This window comes from Lissotriton helveticus, chromosome 2_1 (genome assembly GCF_964261635.1).
Source record: "Lissotriton helveticus chromosome 2_1, aLisHel1.1, whole genome shotgun sequence".
NCBI classification, from domain to species: Eukaryota; Metazoa; Chordata; class Amphibia; order Caudata; family Salamandridae; genus Lissotriton; species Lissotriton helveticus.
In genome coordinates, this window is record NC_136059.1 from 611,354,688 (window position 1) to 611,379,659 (window position 24,972).

The 24,972-nt window shown below is 43.7% G+C and overlaps 1 protein-coding gene across 6 annotated transcripts in view; it reads right to left on the minus strand.

Annotated features, from left to right (window-relative positions):
- The window catches only part of SSBP2 (single stranded DNA binding protein 2), an 875,377-nt gene that overhangs the window by 461,985 nt on the left and 388,420 nt on the right, over positions 1–24,972 (minus strand). For all 6 annotated transcript variants that reach the window (XM_078675324.1, XM_078675321.1, XM_078675326.1 and 3 more), the window contains exon 4: positions 20,433–20,517. In XM_078675324.1, the coding sequence (XP_078531450.1) occupies positions 20,433–20,517 (85 nt within the window). The remainder of the gene's footprint in view (positions 1–20,432; positions 20,518–24,972) is intronic.

Below are 24,972 nucleotides of genomic sequence, written 5' to 3' on the forward strand. Positions count from 1 at the left end.
GCCTTGGCGGACAAAGAGCAGCGAAAGGCTGCTCGGGATAAAGCTTTACAGCTACAGGAGAAGGAATTGCAGGAACAGAAAGAGAAAGAGAATAGAGAACGTAACTTGCAGGTTAATGGTCAGTTTCCTATCAGACGTCCTCTTTATCCTGTTTTTACTAATGAATTAGATGATTTTTCATTGTTAGATCGTTGCCCGCCTCCGTATGTTCAGCCGACGGCTCCGGATGAGGACTCGGACGGGGATAGCCAGGATAAACAGCGTACCAGGTTACATACCGAGCATATGACGGAATTACGTTTGATTGCTCGTAAACTTAACAGTGATACTATAACTGTTTCAAGGGTTAATGATCTTATGAGTCAGTGGTCTGACAAGGAACGGTTGTATTTTTTAAATCATTTTACAGATGAAGTTGTTGAGCGGTTTAGAAAGCACTCTCCTGAGTTGGAACCTAAAGATATATCAGTTGGTCGTGAGAATTTTCGTAAAGGTATTTTTGCTCTTTCAGATGCGGACGAATTCTTCCGACGGTTGGTTCAGTTACGAGATGAGGCGACACGATTGCGAGCGGCGAACAAGGCATCAGAGCAATCAGCGTCTGGATCGACGGAAAATTCCCGAGTGTGCCCTACCTATGGATCAGATAAGAGTGTTGCGATTAATGTTTTGCCTATGCGGGAAGCTGCACCTTTGTTTGTCCCTCCTAAAGGGGATGGTACGGATGAGGATAAGACGTCTAAGGATTCAAGGGGCTATTTTATATATAATTGGGTTTATACGCCATGGAATAGAGCAGATGTTATGGCGCTTAAGAATGCTTTGCCTGACCCCCGTAAAAATCCAGCAGCTTTCTATGAAGGTGTGGAGGGTGCTATTTCTTCGTGTATTATGACGTTAGTTGATATCGATCTTTTCTTTGGGCTGATATTGCCTCCTGATATGTGGAGGGTGATTCGTAAGTTTGACGATCGAACGATATTAGGTGCAGATTGGAAGGACATAGTAAGAGCTGATTCAGATAGGGAACCTGCATGTAAACCTTGTCAATTGATTTTAGAATTGCCAACAGCTATCTTGAATAAATTAAAAACGCTTGTCCCTCCTAAGAAAATAGATTGGACAGTGTTAGCGTCTTGTAAGCAGAAGTCAGACGAATCGGTTTCTGATTTCTTTTCACGTTTTGAGGAAGCATTCCATGATTACAGTGGTCAATCATTAACAGAGGACACGGGCAGGCACTTATTCGTAGATAAGTATGTGGCTAATCTCCTACCGGAGATTGCAAAGCGATTAAAGGCTAGTGAAAGTTCATGGACCACGGCAACGCCTGCCTCCTTATTAACTATGGCTCAGTATTATGAACGTCAGGAACTAGAGGCTAAAGAAAGTAGTGATAAGAAAGCGAAGGACTTAAAGACGAAAGTGATGTTGGCACAGGTTTGTGCTACGCAATCGAGAGGGAACGATAGGGGTAGACGAGGATCGTACGTTACGTCTCCCCCTCGTTCCGACATTTCTGAGGATCAGTGTGCATACTGTAAGCAGTTTGGACATTGGCTCGCAGATTGTCCGGTACTTCGTGAACAGCGTAGTCAGAGGGGTCGAGGAAGTGGAAGGTCACGGAATAGTTATTCTGGATCAAGAGGTGGAGCGAATGATCGTGGTAGGTTTGAAGAGAGGGGTCGTGGTCAGGTTGAACATAATACTTTTGATCGGCGGAATCAATACCAGATAGCTGGAGGAGAAAATACTGAGTCACAGGATAATAGATATGCATAGGATTGCGTAGGATGGGGTGTGGAATCGGTTGAAGTACCAGTCGATCAAAGGGGTCCATATATATCAGCACATGTTTTGGGTTCTACTGATCAGTTTCTGGTCGACACAGGAGCTACTCGTAGTGCTCTGTCTAAACACTTGGTTCCAAGGGCTCCCCTGTCTGGCGAAACGATTACAGCAATAGGGTTCGATGGAACACCTTCACTAAGCCCATTGTCTCAACCCCTTACATTTCATGTTGATAAATTCACTGCCCCATGTCCGTTTTTATTATCTCCAAATACATCAGATAATATTATGGGACTTGATATGCTAAAGCATTTTCGTGCAACAATACGTTGTGCCCCTGAAGGGGTGCGGGTCATTTTGAGTGAAAACTACCCAGAAATTGAGAGATCGTGCCTCATGCAAGAGGCCGACGCATTAGCTTTCCTTCCAAGTACGTTATGGGCTACTTCCGATACTGATGTGGGTCAAATGATTATTCCTCCTGTGCGCATTACTGTGAGGGAGGGAGCGGTTTTACTTCATGTTCCGCAGTACAAGATCTCTAGAGAAGGCGAAATAGCCTTGATACATATTGTGAATGATTTGATAACGGCAGGGGTGGTGGAGGAAGTTTCCTATAATGTTTGCAACAGTCCAATTCTTCCGATCCTAAAGAAAGACACAGATACTAAGATCTATCGTTTTATTATTGACTTGAGGGAAATTAATAAGATAGTTGTACCGCAGTATCCAGTAGTATCTGACATTACCACCTTGCTTACTTTGGTTCCACCCACGGCTACTACATTTACAGTGATTGATTTGAAAAACGCTTTCTTTTCAATTCCTATTCATCCTGATAGCCGATATTTGTTCGGCTTTACATTAAATAATAAATCTTATAGATTTTGTTGAGTTCCTCAAGGTTACACAGAAAGTCCTAGCATTTACAGTCAGGCTTTGAAAAGACAACTTGATTCATTTGATTTGCAGTCGGGGGTGGCACTACTCCAATATGTTGATGACATTCTGCTTGCAGCCGACACACAGGAGCAATGCGAGGAGAGTACACTCTCCCTGCTTTCTTTCCTTGCGGAACACAATCACAAGGTTTCGCGGAAGAAGCTACAATATTGTAGACCAAAGGTGACATATGTTGGTCATCTTTTGTCTAAGGAGGGACGGGCATTGACATCAGACCGAATCCAAGCAATCTTAGATACACCAGTCCCTTGCACGCAGAAGGATGTTCGTGCTTTCATAGGTTTGACGTCCTTCTGTAGGCAATGGATACTAGGATTTTCGTACATTGTAAAACCTTTGTTAGCGCTGCTGTCCAAAACTGCACCACTCCCCCTCGAATGGACGGACGAATGTCAAAATGCTTTTGAACAATTGAGACAAGCTCTTTGTTCTGCGCCAGTGTTAGGTACACCAGATTATACGAAGCTCTTTACACTGTATGTACATGAGAAGGATGGGTGCGCATTGTCAGTCTTGGTACAGTTACACGGAGATAAACAGAGGCCTTGCGCATACTTTTCGGCGGTACTCGATCCTGTGGCTCGAGGACTGCCTGAATGCCTTCGAGCAGTTGCAGCAACAGCAGTAGCTATACGGCAGAGTGAGGGAATAGTTTTGTCACACAAATTGTTGGTGTTAGTTCCCCATGCAGTAGATGCTTTGCTGAACCAAACGAAAACGCAACATCTAACCAGTGCCCGTTTAACAGGATACGAATTAACACTGTTGGCGCCACACATTACATTGAAGAGGTGCGCCACTTTGAATCCCGCTACTTTATTGCCATATCCGGTTACTGAGACCCAGGAGGAAGGACAACATGATTGTGTTTTTCTGACTGACGAACAAACAAAGGGTCGTGTCGATTTACAGGACACGCTACTTCCTGCTGTAGATGGGGAACTGTGGGTTGATGGATCGTGTGTGAGATTGTCAGATGGTACGGCTTCCGCAGCCTATGCGATCACGACACTTAGACAGTGGTAGAAACAGCACGAATACCACAAAAATCTGCTCAAGCGGCTGAATTGATAGCCTTAACGAAAGAATGTGAGTTAAGCGCTGGTCTATGTGTGAATATCTATACTGATAGTCGTTACGCCTTTGGAGTAGCGCACGATTTTGGCCTACTCTGGAGGGAACGAGGGTTTATGACCTCACACGGAACACACATCATGTACGGAGAGTTGGTATGCGACCTCCTGAATGCACTATTATGTCCAAAGAAGGTGGCGATAATAAAATGTAGTGCACATAAGAAAGTGACAGAAAAAATAGGGCAAGGAAATGCTTTTGCAGACTGCATAGCGAGAGAGACTTCTATGTTGCAAAATGACTCCCCTATGTATGTGGTGAGATCACAAGCTGAGCGATGGCATGATGCTAGAGAAGAAATTCTAGACATACAAAAGTCAGCATCTACCTGATCACTCGTAATAATTACAAATCCGCTATCAGGTCAGCAAAAACTGAACATTTCTCCAGCAGGATTGTGTCAGCCACTAATAAACCCAAGGAAGTGTTTAGAGTTCTAAACGAGCTAACCACGGATGACAGATCACTCCCAGCTCAGACTCCTACCCAGGACACTTGTGATACTCTGAACTCCTTTTTCCTGGAAAAAGTCATCAAAATTAAAAACTCCATCCCTCCCCCCACCCAGCTCTCCTCTCTTGATCCCTCCCTCGTTAATTCGTTGACTTTCACTACCTTCCCTGTTATAGACACGACTTCCTTAGTGGAACTTGCCACCCGTGTGAAATCAGGCTCTCCCAATGACCGCTGCCCTCCCTCTGTGCTGCGCAGTGTCTGCCTCAATCTACCAGATAACATCTTACGCTTGCTCAATAGTTCACTTACTAGTGGTAGTGTCCCCACCTCTTTTAAGGAGGCTATTCTGGTGCCCCTTCTTAAGAAGCCTGATGCAGACCCCATTGAGCCATCAAACTACCGTCCTATTTCCCTCCTCCCCTACTTCTCTAAAATCCTGGAGGCTCACGTCACCCGCAGCTTATCAAACTTTGTCGAATCCTCCCAGTATCTTGAGCCCAATCAGGCGGGTTTCCGACCCGCCCACTCGACTGAGGCGGTTATCTTGGCAGTTCTCGATGTACTTAGGCACAACGCTGATATCGGGAACCCCCAAGCCCTTGTCCTCTTGGATCTGTCTGCGGCGTTCGACACGGTGGATCATAACATCCTTCTCCACCGTGTCGAACAGGCCGGCATCCGAGGCGTGGCACTTGATTGGGTCAGGTCCTTTCTTACTGGTAGAACACAGGCAGTCCGCTTGGGTCCTTTTACGGCAAAAAAATCTCCTACGGTCTGCGGAGTCCCCCAGGGCTCCTCTCTCTCCCCGCTCCTATTTAATTTGTATCTCCGGCCACTGATTCAATCCCTCCTCAAATGGGACATCACAACTTTTAATTATGCTGATGATTTGCAGCTTGTTTTCTCACTCAATTCCCCTCTGGCTATTAACACGTTCCATGCTGTAATGATTCACATACAACTCTGGATGGACCAGAACCAATTAAAACTCAACCCAGGAAAAACTGAGCTTCTCCTTCCCGGCCTCAGCCATATTCACTGGGGCCCTCAGTTCTGGCCGTCGGAGCTTGGTTCCCCCCCCACCCCAGCTAAAACAATAAAAAGTCTGGGTGTAATTATTGACACCGAACTTACCCTCAAAGCCCAAGTCGGAGCGGTAATCTCATCATGTATGTTTCAGCTTCGAAGGATTCGCAAAGTTCGTCACTTCCTTCCCCCTGCGGCACTCACCCAATCTGTTACTTCACTGGTACTTTCACGTCTTGATTTTTCAAACTCTATTTACCACGGCCTTCCACTTTATCTGCTAAATCGCCTCCAGGTCGTCCAAAACCAGGCAGCTCGCCTGATCCTTGGACTACCTCGCTGGCAATCCGCTAAACCTCTGCTTTATAGCCTTCACTGGCTCCCTGTGAATCAAAGGGTCGCCTTTAAGGTGGCTTGCCTCTCTTTCAAATGTCTTCACTGCCCTAGTCCTGGGTTTCTCAAGTCCCTCATCCGCCCCTATCGCCCTACACTTAATCTACGTTCTGCCCGTAATGACCTACTAATCACCCCAAAAAATAAAACCAAGAAATTCGGTGGCCGCCGTTTCTCTTATTTAGCCCCCACTCTCTGGAATTCCCTCCCCCTGTCCATTAAATCCTCCCTCTCTCTTCTCTCCTTCAGGAAACTCTTAAAGACCCATTTGTTCCCACCCTTGTGTTAGGTTCTGTGTATTTCCGTCTCCTTCACCTGTCTAGCAGCGCCAGGAAGCTTCGGCGTCAGTGCGCTTTATAAATAGCACTTAATAATAATAATAATAATCTAAAGTAGAACTTGCAACATGGGCAACAGAGGGAGTATTGGATGATGAGGGTTGTTGGAGAAGCAAAGACATGGAGAAATAGAAATTGCCTGCTGCTTACTTGCAAGCAATGGTTCAAATGACGCATGGGCTGGCACATATTGGAGCTCTTGCAATTATGAAATTGCTTACACGAGTTTGGGAGCATCCTGAGATTGCCAGCACGGCTAGGAGAGTAGTGCAGACCTGTCTGATATGCCTACAGTACAATCCTGCTAAAGGGACCTCTACTCCTAAAGGAGGGTTTGTTCCACCTACTGCACCATTCGAAGTACTGCAAATGGACTATATCCAACTGGAGCGCTGTAATAACCTCAAGTATGTCCTAGTGGTGGTGTGTGCTTTTAGTAAATGGGTTGAAGCCTACCCCACAAAGGACAATACAGCATTAACAACAGCTAAGGTATTACTAAAAGAGTACTTCCCACGTTATGGTGTTTGTAAATTTTTGTGGAATGATAATGGTCCTCATTTTGTTGGGAAGATAGTGGAGCATGTCCTGAAAGGATTGGGAATCAGACAAAAATTTCACGCTGTATTCCACCCGCAGTCAGCAGGTCTAGTAGAAAGGTATAATGCGACTCTGAAGCTGAAGCTAGCAAAGATCGTGGCATCCACGTCTTTGAAATGGCCGGATGCTTTGCCATTGGCATTATTGTCTATTAGATCAGTGCCACACTCTCAAACTGGCCTCACACCCTATGAAGTGGTGTTTGGAAGGCCCATGAATATCTGGGGAGTTCCAAAGCATCGTTTGATACATGATGTGCCTTGTATAATGATGAACGATTATTTGGCACGATTAACAAATGATTTACTTTCTATTCATCAACAAGTTCGAGAAGCGCTCCCCGACAATTCCATTGGAGAGGCTCACAATCTTCGTCCTGGCGACCATGTCATGATCCGGGTGTTTGAGAGATCCAGCAGTTTAGAGCCAAGGTGGCGTGGCCCTGAACAAGTGCTGCTGGCAACACGAACGGCTGTGCGAGTCACGAATAAGAAGCGGTGGATACATTCAACGCACTGCAGACGTGTCTCTCCGGATCTGGTGAACCCTGAAGTGCTGTCCGATTACAGAGACATCTTGAATGCGGAGAAAAGCCCAGCTGTTATGCCCAACGAGTCGGAGGGAGCCTTCCCGGACCACGCTATTTCTGGCGGAGTGAAGTACAATCTGCGGCCAAGGAAATAATAAATTTTTGTATTTTTGTGACTGGTTGGTAACCGTTCTGAGGTTTGTGAAAACGGAAGCCGGGAATATCAAGGGGGGGGGGGGGGGGGGGGGGGGGGGGATCAGTTCTGTCCAGTGTAGCGACACCCGTCTTGAATCTCGGAGAAGACACCAGCGGCAGCCTCGGTTCTCAGCACCACATTCTTATTTTTAGTTTGGTTTTTGAAACTTTCGTTCTTTGTACTATGGCACCTATGACATTGAGAAATAGAAAAATTTTGGGTGCAGTTCTTTTTGCTACAACTATGGTGGTAATAGCAGTAATAGCTTGGACTATAGAAAGACTGTTTCCTGCACGGGACTATTTACTGCCTACCACTCCAATTCCATCTGAACATTTCCATTTTACTTTGCCCTATCATGAGGAGAGACATAGACAGACTTACTTGAATAACAGTTTCATTCAAATTCTACATCACACACACAATATGACAAATACATCCAACTGTTGGGTTTGTGGGATGTTACCGGGACATCAAAAGAAAGGAGGAACACCTCTTATTCCTCTTCCATTTTCCCACAATGGTTCATGTAATGCTTGGTACACACTTCTTTTTACATTGAGATGGCCAACAAAGGGTGGACTACTTTTTCGATTGAACAAGGTTTGCTATAACGATCGAGATGGCTATCCACAAGCAGAAGGAACTAAATTCGAGTGGGAAGAATATCGACCGGACAATGTATCTACGCCTCGGATCTTCACCAATCAGAGACTTACAAATATGACCAGTTTACATGTAATTACAGTTATTGATACAAAAGCAGACCTCTGTATTAGGAATAAGGGAACAATTCCGGTGGGAAAAAGTGAATGCAATGTTGCTCTTGCTTTTGATACACCCAATGGTGTTTCATTTGTGGCCTCACGAAACACTTACTTTATTTGCGGTAATAAAGGTTATCATCGTCTTCCTCTTGGATGGTTAGGTACATGTTATATATCTTTTGTATTACCCCCTGTGTTTATTGCCCCACCTATGTACCATAATGATTTTGTATTGTATCATGATTTTATATTGAATAGAGTTAAGAGAACATTGGGTATTGATGATGTCGATCAAACCGACACCTCACTACAACAATATGTGGATTTTAATTTAGGGTTATTCTCTTTTGTAGGTGCTGCCCTAAACAGCAGGAAAATTAGACGGTTAACACATGTTGTGGAGGCAGTTGCTAATGAAACTGCTTCCGCTTTAGGGAATATAACTGAAGAGCTTCAGATTACAAGAATCGTTACGCTTCAGAACCGGATGGTTCTGGATGTAGTGTTAGCTGATCGTGGGGGTGCATGCCGCATCATCGGAAGTAGTTGTTGTGTTTATGTGCCAGATAATTCACCATCTGTGTATGATGCTATCTCTAGGTTGCACAAAATTGCCTCTGAAATTCACACTGACAATGGTACTTGGACTTTTTCTAGCTGGTTTTGGGCTCTGCTTAGTACCTGGGGTTGGAAACTGCTAACTGTTCTATGTGTGATTATTGGTATATTTTTCTTCTGTTGCCTATGTATTCAATGTGGTCCTACTTTATGTACTGTATGTATTACAGCCTGTATCCCATCCAAACGAGCTATTGCTAAAAATGTACAGATGAGTAATGCTGAAGTTAAGCAAATTATGCTGATCGATATTAATGATGAACATTCGGATTACTTCCATTATGAGGTAGCTTCAGCTAAACGCTAAAAGGGTCGTCTGTCGTAATTTGGCAGTACCTGAGTTAGCGTTAAGCTCAGCTACACGAACATTTCTGTTAACTTGACTAAACGTGCGGGGGCCATTTTGTATTCGGTGGCTTCTATTTTGTATGAACATGCGGCCTCGTGGTCAGCGTGCCCTTTCGTCCTTCCTTCATGCCAATGAACCTTTACCCTGCCCAGCAACAGGCTATTTTTAGTAATGGTCAGTCTCGCGCATGCGTACATCTGATTTTTGTACTAGAGAGTGGTCACTCCTTAGGAATGTTCCTCCCAACTGACCAGTGGTATTAAACCCCTCCCACATGTTGGCTGTGTTCCAAAAATGCCCTTATATGTACCTAAAACTGTTCTAATGTATACCACCTACCTTTTTATTGCTGTTAAACTGTATAAAAGAGATCGCGCACCGATGTTCGGGGTGATACTTCTTACATTGCTGAAGGGTGCTGTAGGAGTGTACCACCACCCCATGGGGTCCTAATAAACTGGTCTCTTTGCATTTTCAGTTTCCGTGCCAACTTCTGTTTTATGGTATCCGAGTGTTTCTGCAAGTATGTAGACCTGATAGAACCCGATACCACAATGCCAGTTCAAGATAATGTCCCTCTCAAAAAAGCCCTTCACAACATCGAATTAAACTACATCAACCAATGCCTGACTTTCCACCTTTCCACAAGAGAACTCAGCTCGACCTCCTTTGCACACATCCCACTTATTCGTCGAAGCTGCTGCAGAGGTCGTTCCTTCTCCTACTTTGCTTCCAAGTTCTGGAACAACCTTCCCCTCCGCCGGCGAACTGCACCTACCCTCACCAACTTCACGAAAGGACTCAAACCATGGCTCTTCGACTTGAGGCCATCAGAAACTCAGCACCTAAATATTCAACCGAGTCCGCACTCCTGGAAATCACAGACTCCCTTAAAATAATTGCGGACAGGGGCAGGAAGGCTGTGCTGATCCTAATCGACCTGTCGGCCGCATTTGATACCATATCACACAGCATCCTCCTTTTCAGGCTTAAATCATGCGGTATCTCACACACTGCCTTGGAATGGCTAAAACCCTTTCTTTCCAGGCGCAGATAAGCGGTATCCCTTGGAGCCTTCTTATCGATGGAACGCACCATCACATCAGGGGTACCACAGGGCTCCTCACTGAGACCCCTGTTTAATATATACATGACTCCACTCATTTCATTAATAACATCATTTGGGATCGAAGTTATGTCTTACGCAGACGATACCCAAATGATCCTATCTCCATATCATAACTCTAAAATGTTTCACCGAGGTCCTCCAATGGATGAATGACAACCACCTCAAGGGCAACACTGAAAAAACTGAGATACTACCAATAGGCAAAGAAGTTTCTTTCTTGCCAGAGGACACGTCAGCCCCACCGGAAAATGGTTACAGTAGCAAGAAACTTAGGAGTGCAGTTTGACTCCGACCTCAGTTTTAAATCACGTGCACTAAAGGTTGCAGGGCCCTGTTTCAGCCTTATAAAATCTTTGAAAATGTATTTCGACCTCCTCCCACTCGCGGCAAGAAAATCAGTAGCGGTTGCCTTAATACTGGTGCAGCTAGACTACTGCAACAGTCTTTTGGCAGGAGCCAACAAAACAAACATTAAAAAGAATCCAGGTTGTCCAACAAGTGGCAGCGCGGCTGGTTTTAAAACTTCCGCGAAGATCCTCTGCCTCCACAGCCCTAAAAACTCTTTACTGGCTCCCACTGCACAAGAGAATACTTGTCAAGATTCCCCTTATCACCTTCAGAGCCTCACTTAAACTGGGGCCACATTACCTCTCCTCAAGATTCACCCCCTATAGTACAACCAAAACTCTCAGGTCATCATCAGCCAACCTTCTCAAACCTCCCGGTTTCAAATGCAAAACTAGGGGAAGAAAAACACTAACTGCACTAGGCACTAGGGCTTGGAATCTACTGCCACCGCACTTGAGAACACATACATCCAAAACACAATGTAGGAAAGAACTAAAAACGTGGATTTTCGGAGCCTCGGATGAACTTTGCCTCTCTCTCATCTAAGAATTTCTGAGCAGCCACTCACCTCCATATCAGCGCCAGGATGCTCCTTTCGGAGTGGCAGATTTGCGCTTTACAAATATAAATTTCCATTTAATTTAATTTCACCTGGATACCCCCAAGGTGATAAGCCAAGCTTTACTAATATGTGATTGATTGACATACTACTTCGCTCATGGCATGTTAAGACATCATTGATGACATCACTGTTCATACATTGAATCTTTAATGTATGGGCCCTTTGCTACGTACCTTATTTTTTAAACTGATTGAGAGGTTTATAGAGTAATTTGAGAAACAGTAGCTTGGATGAGGTAATCAGTGATATTGGTATGGTCGTGAATGAAGTCATTTGAGATATCAGTGTTGTTGTTAATGAAGGCATTAAACATATCAAGAGTGAAGTAATATGTGAAGTCATAAGCAGTGCATGGGGGTGGCGTAAGTTATAGTTAGCTCAGTAAACTATTACTGGTGCATTTCAGTGTTTTTTGGGTTTTTTTAAATATTAGTTTTTGTATTATTTGAACAACCAACTATAAAGTCACCATAAAATGTGTTTGTTTCAGTGAATTTCAAGGGCTTTTGAATATATTCAGCCAACTCCTCTGCTGACCACAACTTTCGACCTTTAGCCGACCCTGTGCCCAAACTCCCTATAGGCAAACTAAACCCTGGACGTGCACAGCCTTTGACAAACAAATATATATGTATGTGCAAAAAGGCGCCGAATACCACTACACCAATATGTTTTGACCTCTTGGGGTCGTATAAAAAGACCCCAAGAGATCGAAACGCACTGGTGGAGCAGTGGTGTTGGCTATTAAAGAAGATTAACAAAGGATTTACTGAGTACGGCGATTTTTTGCACACAAATGAACTGTGGGCTCTAAGGTTCAGCCCGTCGCCAGCACCCACAGTTGAGAGCGCCAGGATTGAACCCAATTGCAATCACAAGACATGGGACATAAACTACATAATATTGAGAATATTCTAATTTGTGTCATAACAACTGTACATGCCACTCATTATCCCATCAAAGAGCAACAAAGATAGCATTGGCAAATACATAATCTGCCCACACAAAAAAAGCCACGTTCATTGCACACTATACTCTAATGGAACTCCTCAACCACCCTCTTCTACAAACTCATATTGTGGCTTCTGGTTCTTATGGACACATTTTTGCTTTTCTAACATTTATTCGCTTATCCACACAAGTGCACATTTAGACTTGAGGGTCAACTTATATTTCCCAGCACAGATCAACACAAATGAAGACACTTCACGCACAAATAAGAAAAGTAGTAAAAACAAAAGTGACCATTAATGAAATTATGCAATTCCTAAAGCTAACATTCAATGGCACAGACTGATTGCAGAGATCCTGGTGTTCAATCGTAGTAATATTGCACAACGTAATCACAGACTCAGCCTCCCTTGGTACACCTTGGATAAAGGTCAGAGTCACATTCTGTCAATCAGTGACAGTTCGTGGAAATGCAATCTAGAAACCGGACACAGCGTTCCAACTCTAGCCACAGCCACATTCATCTCTGCAGTAACTATAAGTCCTTTCACAAAGGGGAGGACTTGACAATTCCAGTGCATTGTCCCAACCCTTTAGCTGCTGAGACTTTTTCAACCTCAAGGTTAAGACCTTGTAAGATGAACTTCACACTTCTGCTTTTATAACTGGTCTTCCCTAATCGGAATCCAAGCCAAATTTGCTTCTTTTTTCCACATAGCCTAGGGATTCTGAAGGTAGCCAAAGTTTCTTGTTTCCCCTCGCGTAAACTAATGAAAACTCAAAATATGGCTAATCTGTATTTAAAAACAAAACAAAAAAAAGCTGTGCAAAAAAAACCATCTGAGTGCGATCACCAAGAAGGGATCCACTAGGTAGAGAGAGCACTGGAAATAATACATTGTCCACTTTCCAGTGCTGCTCCTCTTTCAGAGATTGGTGCTCAGGTGTAGAGTTAAGTTCCACTGCCCTGATCAAAAGTGAAAGAACACTGCACCATTAGCACAGTCTACTTTCACGTTGTTTCGCTGTGACATCACAGCGTCCTGGAGTTACACTAAAACAAAAGAAACAACAAAAACAAATCAAACTCAGGACGTGAGCAAAGCTTCTTCATCGCATCCAGACTGAGTAAAAAAAAAAATGCTTCTAATGTATTCCCCAGAAGAGTTTTCTTTTTTTGTGTTCCTGTTGACATGTTTCCAACGGCTGTAAAAGTAGCATAGCAGCCTGGAACGTGTTGATGGAAGTAACAAAAAGGTTAACCCCTATTGCAAGACCTATCCTATAAATAATACCCAAACATGCATCAGAATATTTCAAACACACATCAAATAGCAAAGACTTTAGAGTCTATATACCTATCCTGAGACAAATGGGCACCCATCTCCTTGGATACTTAACTGTTATTTTATTTGAGGTTTTTATAAAGCGCTAATAAACACCCTTTGGTTGCCTAAGAGCACCGTGGTGTGGGTACCTAAAGAGGGTTTAGCAAAGTTACGAAATAGTACATTCCCGGTGGTGGAGAACCAGTCGATCATCCAACAAAGATACCCAGCACCTGAAGACAGTACACAAAAAAGGTATGTTCTTAACATAATAACAAAACTTTGCACTGCAAGACTTGGAGAAGAGGCAAAGCCAGTCTCTGGCATCTGACCAGGCAGAATTTCGCCTCCAATGGAAAGGTCTGTAGTGTAGAGGTACGAAATTCCACAGGGCCAATCCACAAACGTAGAAAGATGGACCACTGAATCTCCGGTATCCGTATGGTATGGTACACAATGGGCAATGGCTATCAGAGCTTAGGCTACTAGTCTGCTGTTAATGGGCCAACAGTTCACACAACGTAATTCAGTGAGCATTCATGAAGCAGCTTTTACATAATATACAAGGTATTTTACGAGATGGTCTTTCTTTTGCTTGAAGGCAATGAAGAGATTTCAAGAGCTGTGTGAGGTGGTCATGTTGTTTTAGACCAAACAGGAGAGGACCCAAGATGGCAGTAGGTGATGAGCTCAGGCCAGGAGCTCCTTGGCCAGGGATTTCCTTTTGGCTCTAATCTATTAAATTCAACCCCTCCTTTGACCCTTTTTGCTCACCTGGGATTATATGGACCGCAGTCCTCGTCTCTCCAACTCCCGCGACTGAATTTCGGGTTCTTCTTGATGAACCGTGATTAAAGTCCTGACCGCGGAGTCTGATCATCAGGGCAGATGCCCGGTGGAGCGACTTGTTTAGCTATAGAGGAGACCGGCTCGGGTTCTTTCCCTTGGCCGTCACCTACCCAGCCGGACATGGGGCACAGTTGTCGTTGTCTCTCCACTCTTGTCTCCTACCTCCCCTCCTCACGAGGATCTGCTGTCGACGAGCCAGTCACAGTGTGGCCGAGGCCCTATCGAGATGGCTGTCGAATGAGCTGGGCTGAGGTTCACCCCTCCTTCCAGGTTGGACCACTGCTGTTTGTCCTGCTGCTAGACCTCTTGCTTCGCCTCCGGTAATACAACTGGGTCACGCGAGTCTTGTTTTCCCATGATGGGGTTGCAGCGGCGTTGAGTTCACGACACCGCAGTACGGTGTCCCCGAGCTTGTTTTCACCTTCCAGGCCATGGAAGGCATGTCCGCCAGGTCCCCGCTGCTGCCTTCATTTCTTTCCGGGGGCCGCTGCCTTGACGCCCGAGCAGACTTCTCCTTGACTTTGCGGCTTACGGTACGACAGCACTGCTGCCCTCATAGCCCCAAATCCTGTGAACACAGACAACCAGTCTGTGTTAGGCGATTCTCCAGCCCTCCTCCCTCCTTTAATCTTGTGGCTGCATACCCCTTCCAGCTCTACTCTGTGGATTCCACTTCCTTGGGTTTTTTTTTCATTGGTTTTGATTTGTCGGTATCCCACCATTTTGAGATAATTACCTTCGGTTCCTTCATCTTGGAGGCTTTCAACCGTTTTCTCTTAGCCGCTGGACTGCTCCCTGACACTTCCTTTTTCTCAAGCTGACCCCCCATCCCACCCCCACCCCCCATGGACCTCCTGGACTCCTCTAGTTTGTTGTATTCTCCAAGTCCTTGAATGTTGATATTGCTTGTCCCCAGTTCCGGTTTGTGCATTTCCCTCTCTGACTATTTTATCTCCCTGAATTTCTTCCCCACTTGGTCTTCCTGACTCGATCTGCATTCCTTAGCCTTTCTTACTTTTCCACCCTCACCTTCCATGCTCCACACGACGAATCTGTCTCTGTTATGATATGCTCTTGTAATTCATTATCACAGTGTAACATTGCTTTCTATGTGTCTTTGTTTTTGCTATTCTCTAGTAACTCATATTTACTGTGTAATTCACTGTGTAACTGATGTGATTTTGTAACTTGTAACTCACTGATCCTTTTGTAAAGCGCTCCGATACCTCTTGGTCAAGCCAGAGCTATATAAAACTATGTAAATAAAATAAATAAGTTGAGCAGAGTTTTGAAACAGAAGTGCTACAGAGATCACTGTTCAAACTGTTACAATAGCCCAGGCCTGGCATGATCACAGCTAGGATTGGGGTAATTTTCGGTGAGCAGAGAAACATTGGTAGAACCCCACTAAGTAGACACAAATGATGGTAGAGGCTAAGAGATGATCCTTTTATCTACTTACTTGCCTGGGTGTAAATCACTAATAATTCACATCTGCATGTTAAAAGCCTGCGTCCGGACAGTAGTCCATAGGCTACACATCATGAGCTGTAATTAGGACTTTTGTGTTTAAACGCAATTTTTTTTGGTTGCACAGGGAAATAAGATGAGAGCGTCCATCAGTGTTATGAAATCAGCCCCCACTGTTACAGAAAGTGTCCTTCTTAGAAAATAAAAACACAAAATGTGAAAAATTCTGCTTTCTGCTTACAAATGGCACACTTTCTTACTCCTTCCTCGCGGTCTTTGGCATCGTGTGTAGATATGCGAGTAGTCAAGAAAATGAAAAAAAAACTAAATTAACAGGTTTCCTTGTAAGAACAAAATATAAAAAAGGTTGACATATTAATCAATTAATCCCGTAGATGAGAATATATTAATTAAAAGATACAACGAACACACCACTAAAGGAGGGAAGAGGATGTAGCGTTAAGGCCACATCTGCCGACTTCGGAACTGGGCAACCAGGTTCAAGTTAATGAATCTCCCAGTGCCCCCAAACAATTATCTGGCCTTGTGCAATGTTACTAGTGCTATGTAAAGTGCTCCAAGGCCCAGGGAGAGTTTGCAATAGATAAAAATGCAAAGGTAATAACTAAATAAAGGTCTATTAAAAATACAATAGATGGTTGTAAACACTCAAACACAGCAAGGTAAGAAATGGGAAATACCTTTAGCGGGGAAAAATAATTCATGGGGAACGGAAGTACTTTTGGTTCATAAACTCCTTGCCATCCATGAATTACACTCAACTGTACGTGATAATTTGTTCGATTCTAACATAAACCCCTTAAGAGGATATTTAACGCCTACACTTCCCCATCATGGCTCGCACAAGTAGAAAAGCTACACAAATATCTGATGCAAAAATCAAGTGGCTGATTTAGAGTTTGGCAGGCAGGGGTAAGTCCCACCATACAGTGTCCTCTACCTGCCAAATCACTCACTGAAGGTGGCAAAAAAAATTAACACGGTCCACTCTAATTTAAGCGGACAGTTTTATACGTGAACCTTTAACAGCCCATACTCCAATAGGTCGTCGGTGGAGGGTGTCAGCGACAGAGCTAGAATAAGCTCCGCCACTGACATACTTTAGTTCAGCCCGACTGTAAATCAGGAAGGCAGCCTTCAGTTTGGCTGAGAGGGTACTCCAATGCGACGGAGTAAACTTTCCGCCAAACTCCAAATCAGCCACCAATTCAAGAGGTTTTCCAGACAGTACACAACTTTGACTAATGTTATATATATATATATATATATATATATATGAGTTACATTTTGAACATTAATCTAGAAGAGATAATGGTCCCTGAGGTATACATTTAAAAGCCTTCCGATTTGACCCAGGTTTTTTCTCCGTTTCTACTAAAATGTAGTGGCGCAACACCTATTTTGTTTTCATTTAGTGCCTCTTGCCACAGATTTTCTGTTTATTATCATTGTAAAGGTAAGATGCGTTACTGTTAACCTTTGGCAGTCAGAATTTCAACACCCGATGGTTGGACACCCGAGTCTGGTGCTGTGATTCAAACTAGTCACCTACAAGTTGCACATGTTTTACCAGCAATAAATAACGCAGAGCGTTATCTTATCAGACCCATAATGTTACCCTTGCATACTACTACTGCCTGTTTGAATGTTACCTACCGCATGTCTGTCTGTGAGCAGTATCTGTCTTGTCTGTAAGGTGAACGCTGATGCTCTGATCAACGGGAACCCTACTCTCCGATATATTATTAACTCGTGCCCAGCACACAGTTTCTATGCCGGTGTTCTGTAAATTGTTTCTTTTGGATGCCCTCCGACACAAAAGCACTTTAGTTAGCCGATACATATGAAGATATTCATATACGATTAACCTTCAAACGGTGTAACACCACAGGACATGGCTTGATGCACATGCTTTTCATGGCATTTTACTTTTACATAAATGGATAGGGTGCTGCGAAGACCAACTGGAAATCGTGTTAAACTTCAGTAGTTACTTCGAAAGATTGTAGTTTAACACATCTTTTCATACTTTGAATTGTGTCAAATACGGATTGTGGTCTGTAGTCTTCAATGGCACAGATGAGCTCAAAACAATGTACTGCAATCCAGCCATAAGTGGTTGTCAGTGTCTGCGGTTACTTCAAGCAACCCATTCAGGCCTTTCCTTCAGCCATGAGACCGGCTCTGCAAGTCAATTATTGCTTTAACACTTCCTCCTGCATCCAGACGGCTAATGGCAGTAAATTCACCCAATCTGAGACGGCGTTTCAATGCTCCCTAATGGAAAGTGGCATTTTGGAATCATGCTATGAGTGTTCTGAAATGCCTGTGTTGTGTGGGTCAAGTGAATGCAACGTTTAAGTAAAAAAAATTCGCAAACTAGAATACCTCTAAAAACAGAGGCCCTCAGGGGACTCATACAAGTACTGCGAGTAAAGTATAATGAATAACTTAACGGGGAAGCCACCTGGAGCACCGATTCACTAAAAAGCATTGTTTTGAAGTATTAGTGAAATCTTAAATAACACAAGCTCATTGAAACAAGAGCCCCTCTTTGTCAGCTGGCTAACAATAACCAAGAGGGTGCCCACATACATGACAAGGATAGGACTATGAACTCTTAAGGTAAATTAGGGTGACCACTTCAGGTCATTAAATACACCGTCTCCAGCCCTGAACCTACCTACAAATCACTGTTCTCAGTTGAGTTAATCGAATTAGTTCAAAGGAAGCAAAAAGAGTACGATACTGAGATGCATTAGTTTATTGCATTAAAGTACAGAGCAGGAAATGGTGTTTATCATTGTGTTGAGCGAAGTGGTCAACTTTAGGAAAGTGCAGTATTCCTATTCTGCCTGTACGTGAGACTTCTTTTCTCATCTTCCTTTTTAGGTGAAGCCTACTAGACAATACAGCTGTCTTGTCTGGGTGTAAAAGACATTTGGGAGCTTACCTGAAACCACCCAATGCTTACCACTGGTTGGTTTTACTGTAGCTCATTTGTCGGATTCTTCTTTTTATTCGTAGCTTTGGATGTCCTTTTCCAAGAACATCCCCAATTTATTTGTATCCTTCCACTTCTCACTCTAAGGGAGCTACTTTTTTCTTTTATCTTCGGCACTCCACAAGAGTGCATGTGTATTCCAATTTACTTGTATCCTTCCACTTCTCACTCTAAGGGAGCTACTTTTTCTTTTATCTTCAGCACTCCACAAGAGTGCATGTTTATTCAAGCTGCCTCTTTAGTGCGCTTCTCTAACCCCCCTATGTGCACCTCTCTCGCCTGTGCTTTTCCCTAAGCTCCCTCCATGATACGCTCACCCTCATGTGCTTCTCCCCATCAGTTCCACAATGATCTAACAGTTTGCTTTTCTTCCCCCACACTACATGTTTCTCTCTTGCACGATTGCTTTGCTTCACTCCCCCTATGCTCTCCATGTGAAAAGAATACGTCTGGCCGCCAATAAGAACACATTTTACGGAGTTTTTGTATCAGAAACAGTTTTTAAGATACATTTCCATGAGTGGTCTGCTGATCACAACTGCACCTAAGCATTTTAAAATAGGCCTTGAACAACGTAGTCTCAGAGGCAGGTGTACAATAGCATCATTTGGGTGTGTGCTTTTCATGTTCAAAGCCAAGTAACAACTTCATCCAAAATACAAAGATTTACTTCATCAAAAACTTTCAAACAGAAGCATAGGCCATACAGTTAATTCGCAAAACCTATGTACGGCTATGCCAGACAGCATAACATTCATAAAATAAACCTGATTTATTTAAATCCAGACCTGGTTATGGAGTACTATATTCTGCAATAAGGATTTTGTTAACATTTATAGGCATATCATGAGGTCAAGTTTCACATTCGTGCCACAAACCTTGTAATGACAACTGCCACAAAACATAACCTGATTCATTAAAGAACTCAAGGAATTCGGATTTCTTGGTTTCTCTTGGTATTGTTTGTGTATCACAAAAAGGTAAGAATTCTGCTATAAACATAGGAGTAGTCCAATGGAAGTCAAAGTCCAACTTCTACCTCTAGAGCTTTCTAAATCAGGTCTTTGCGTCCACAGCTCATGCAGTCAAACGTTTGAGGAAATCTATGGCTGGCTGCAGACCATCAATAAATGTCTACATCACGCTTTTGAAAATAAAAATCTCAACAATGCGCTCAGACACCATGACACAGACATCTTTCCCAGGATGAGACCACACAGCCCTTCTAGATGTGAATATAGAAACATCTCAACAGATAGGAGGGAGAACTGCATCCACCCTTCCTGCCAAGAGCCATACACAAATGCTACCAATTATACTATGGTACTCAAACATCGATTATGCTTATTCATTTACAGGAATAAATCTGGAGACCTCATAGACAATACGACTGCAAGAAAATAACACATATTTGAAGTCCGCCACAAACTTGTGGAGGATATTACTTATATGCCAGTAGTAATAAGATATAATAGAAGAGGACAAAAGCCACCTCGGGCGGAGAAAGAAAATGTAAAAATACTAAGTATTACTGGGAAGCATTAACTCACATAATCATGGAAAGCTTTAGCTTCACTCGAGTGTTCACAGGTTTCTCTTCTTTCAGGAGCAGCACAGTAAAGATCCCAAAATACACTGCAAATACAAAAATACAGATTGGTTCGCACTGGATCTAAATCACGGGACACAGTTTTAAAAGCAGGTAAATGTATTATTTTGTTCTTCATCCTTCTAGATACAGGTCCATATTGACGCACATAGCAAGCATCATGAATAGCATGGACACTCTTTCGTGCATGCAACCATTCAAGTCAGTGGACCTAAAAGATTCAAGTCCCATGGGAACTTTGCTTGGTTTTGCAAAAACTGCGAAGCAGAATTACACCCAGCTGGGAAGAAAAGCCAATTTTACTCCGTAACAGGCACTTTTTGTGGTTTGGAATAAATCTGTTCGAAAGTTAGCAACATTTTAGTCTAATTGTCCAAGAGGCTACCGCACTACCAACCAACTCGAACACTGCACTTTTCGAAGGCTTTGCTGACAGTAATGCCCAAGACAAAGAAGAAAAGATGAGGTGAATCGCCATTTTCTGCTATGGCTACCAGAGACTGGAATTCTTTGCTCTGGTCTCTCAGAGCCATTAAAGACCCAAAGTCTTTTAGACGTCAGTTGAAGACTTGGATTTTTAACAAAGTGTTCAGCCTTCCCCCTGTAGATCCTTTCATCTCACTGATCTGTTAGCACGGGGACACTATCGAGTAGCTGTGCACTCTAGGAATGTTTTTTGACTGATTGACAGCTATCCATAGATGATAAAGAGATTAGGGGATTTAAGTTACTCGTTAGCAGGTCATGATAAAGAACACTTTGTTGTAGTCATAATTACGCGAAGTGATGAAGGGTCCACTAACGTTTCTAGATGCAGCATTGTGAAACAACCAGGTGGGGAAGAGAGTCGCAGAGAGAGGTTATGCCCTAAAACATATAAAAGTTTTTTTTCAGCAAGACATTTGCAGAGTCGAGCAGGAATCCGTAGTTCCGTAACTCAAAATTGGCTCTATGGAAGCCAGAAGCTATACCCGTCAATATTTTGAATATAAATAACTTAACTGAGATCTGCAGGCTTAAAAATACAAACAAAATTGAGGAATATGCCTCTTTTTTCCACTTTCCCTCACCCCGCATGTTACAACACGGTTGTTACAACGACCGCGTTATAACAACGCTACCATTACCCCGCAGGTCATAACAACTACTTGTGGAGGGGGGGCGCTGGATGTTGTAATAGATACCCCTTCGGGGGTTTATTCAGGCGCTATATAAGCACATAAAATAAATAAATAAATAAATAGTATAATTTACTATTCCAACTCCAGGCTGTACGGACAGTAGGGAAGATGTTGGATTTTGAATCCAACACCTTCTCCCCCCTCCGCAAGTCGTTGTAACGACTCGCGGGGTAATTGTATGTGTTGTTACAATGCGGTCGTTGTAACGACCGCGTAGTAACAACATGCGGGGTGACGGATGCATAGTACGGGGTGTTTACCAAATAGAGAGCCATAGTGTCCAGTGGGAAAAGAGACGAGGGCAGGTAGACTCGGTGCACATGCCCTTCAGAAAGATCAAGCTTGATCAGGTGTGTTTCAGGGCTACAGCATTGGAACCATTCAACCTCTGTTGCACATTTTCATTAGACACTCATAGTTGAGAGAGGTGATTGATCGCATTGTTTTGTAGCATTTATCTAGTGTTTCATACTCATGATGGGGTCACAAAGTGCTCATATTTTTACTAGTTTCTGGGCACCTTTTTGTGACTGTATATTAGGAAGAGTGCTGAATGTAGTATGTTCCATGTGGGACTTCGTAGGATGTGATGCAAGAGTTCGAAGACCTGCTCAAACATGGAGTGGAGCACATCACACTACATAACCATACAAATGTTACACATACACTACATAACCATGAAATGTTGTATAGAGTGTGAGAATAAGCCAGCCACGCATACCTACCTACTACTTTGTAAATATCATAAATCTGCTTCTTCTGCTGATACTGATACAAGAACTAGGGGGCCCATTAGGATATCCAGACGTAAAACGGGACCGCCCGCCATAAGGGCAGCGGTCCCGTGGGGGCCATTAGGATGCACCCACCACACTGGCGGTGCTGAAAAATGCACATTGTGCACTTCAATGCACAACGTGGCAGGAACCGTGCGGTTCCCCACAAGCCATTTCAGCATGCCTTTAGAAAAGCATGTCCCCGCCTTCACCCTAATATGGATGGCAGTGTCTAACAGACACCGCCACCATATGAAAACCTTTTCCGTCCGGTCAACTCCTTGACCGGGCGGAAAAGCGGCGGATGGTCTTTCCTTCCGCGCGGTCCCCCCGCCATAGTAATATGGCGGGGGGGAAATGGGTGGCGGGGGGGGAAATGGGTGGCGAGGGGGGAAATGGGTGGCGAGCGGGGGAAGGATGTCGGGCGGAACGCCACCGCCTGCATGGCGGTGGCGATCCGCACGCCATCCTAATGGGGCCCTAGGTCTTTAATGCTTTTTAATTTGGGGATAATTGTCAATGCTCTACTGGAGCAAACATTTGATGTCCATGTTTGACTGTCTAGGTGGAGTCAATAATCGGGCCAACTTGGAGCAGAGAGATTTGGTTTGGTGAAACTTAGAGAGTTGTGTATATTTTTATTGTAATTTTTTTAAAATAGGTCGGGTGCCATGAATTGCTCAATGAACCATATACCTTGCTTTAAAGGTGACCCTTTTAGCTAGTATGAGCCATTGATGGAAAAAAAGGTTAGATCCAATAAGGCTCCACATCGGTAAATTAAAAAGTTGTCTGTCAGCCACATTTTGAATTCCCTACATGTTTAGCAGCATTCACAAGGTAGCTTTGAAGGAATATACTAGTGCAAAAGGAAGTTTTCTAGGTCTACTGCTGGCCAAAAGTGACATAGCTCATTAATGGTGAGGAGATCGGTGGCTGACTCACCCACAATAGAATGGCTCAGGTGGCCAGATATCTGTGTTGTGGCGGAGGAGTCTGCAACGGGGATTGTTGTGGGATGACTTTCAATTAATCAGCATACCGCATGACCGAAACGTTGGCCAATGCGTCGAATTTGGGTGATTTATCGTCATATCAATCATGTCATGGAACATATACCAACTGTATGTGTACTGAATAGTATCATGCAATATTTTACATAAGTTTCTTTGTGTTGCTTTTGCCAGTCATTGCAATTGTAAAACTAATAAAAAGTCATAAAAATGATCTCAACCCATGGAAGCACGAATTGGCCATTTCACTAGTGATGTAAGGGATAGTTGAGAGCGTCATAACACCAAGTTTCTCCCTTCAGTAAAGTATGGTGGAGCGGGTCTTCGTACCATGAGATCAAATGATCAGCTGTTAACAATTCATCCAATTGCCACATGGAAAATTTCAGTTTTAGAGGTTTTCTGGAAAGTAGTTTGTAGGAAAATGGAGTAGGTAATACGCAGCAATGGAGTAGAAAGGGAGAGAGGGTAGGCACCCCCCTTACCCCTAGAGGGGAGAAAAAGATATTCTTAGAGTTTCACAATCACTTTTTGAGTTATTGTATAAGAATTGGATATTAGTTGAAGGGGTCAGTACCCAGCTCAAGTAATCATCACAATCTCGGTCAGGGCTAACCCTTAATGTCACTAAATGTAACTGAGTTCGACCCCTGGTAGCTATGGCACAGAGCATACAGGCTTAAATTAGAGGCAATGTGTAAGGTATTTGCCAATTACTAAACCAGTAATAAAGTTAAGATGCAAAACTATACTACATTTCGCATCCTAGACACGTTACTACTAGATCTTATTGGGGGCAGACGTAGAGTAAGTCTCAAGAAATTGCAATTGGCATCGAACAAGGGAGGGTTGGGTGTCCCTGATTTCCGGGCATATAACTATGCCTCCCAACTACAGTGGCTGTCTTATTGGACGGCAGGCAGAAACCTGCAGGAAATAGGTTATAGCACACGCGATCTAGAGCGAAGTACCCAACATAACATGTTACTCCCAAAAATGAAAATACCCTTGGACGGACCCCCATTGTTAATCACGGCATTATAATGCTGGAAAAAGGCTCTACAGTACACTTCAGCCGTGACCCCCTATGCGTCCAATATTCCACTATTGGGGCTGCCAGCTATGGGTGGTAAGCTTACAATGACTAGTATGCGGGATTGGATAGATGCAGGAGTGGTAGAGGTGGGGTCCTTCTTTGGTGATAGTGTCTTTCTGGACCATGCCACGTTCATGAGGTGCACTGGAGCTCCTAATAGGCTTTCCTTACTGCACGCAACGATAGTGCATTATATAAGGGTGACATGGGCACCCCAGCGCAGCGAACCCCCGCAACATGACTTGGTACAGCTACTCTATCACATGGGGAGGGGTGGCCACCTAGTTAAATGGCTCTATACAGACATCCGAGCGCAGGCTTCCACAGACCTCACAAGCATTCGTGCAAAATGGGCAGACACTGCAGGCGTGCCGATTGCAGACAAGGCCTGGGAAAATATTCTAGAACATCCCAA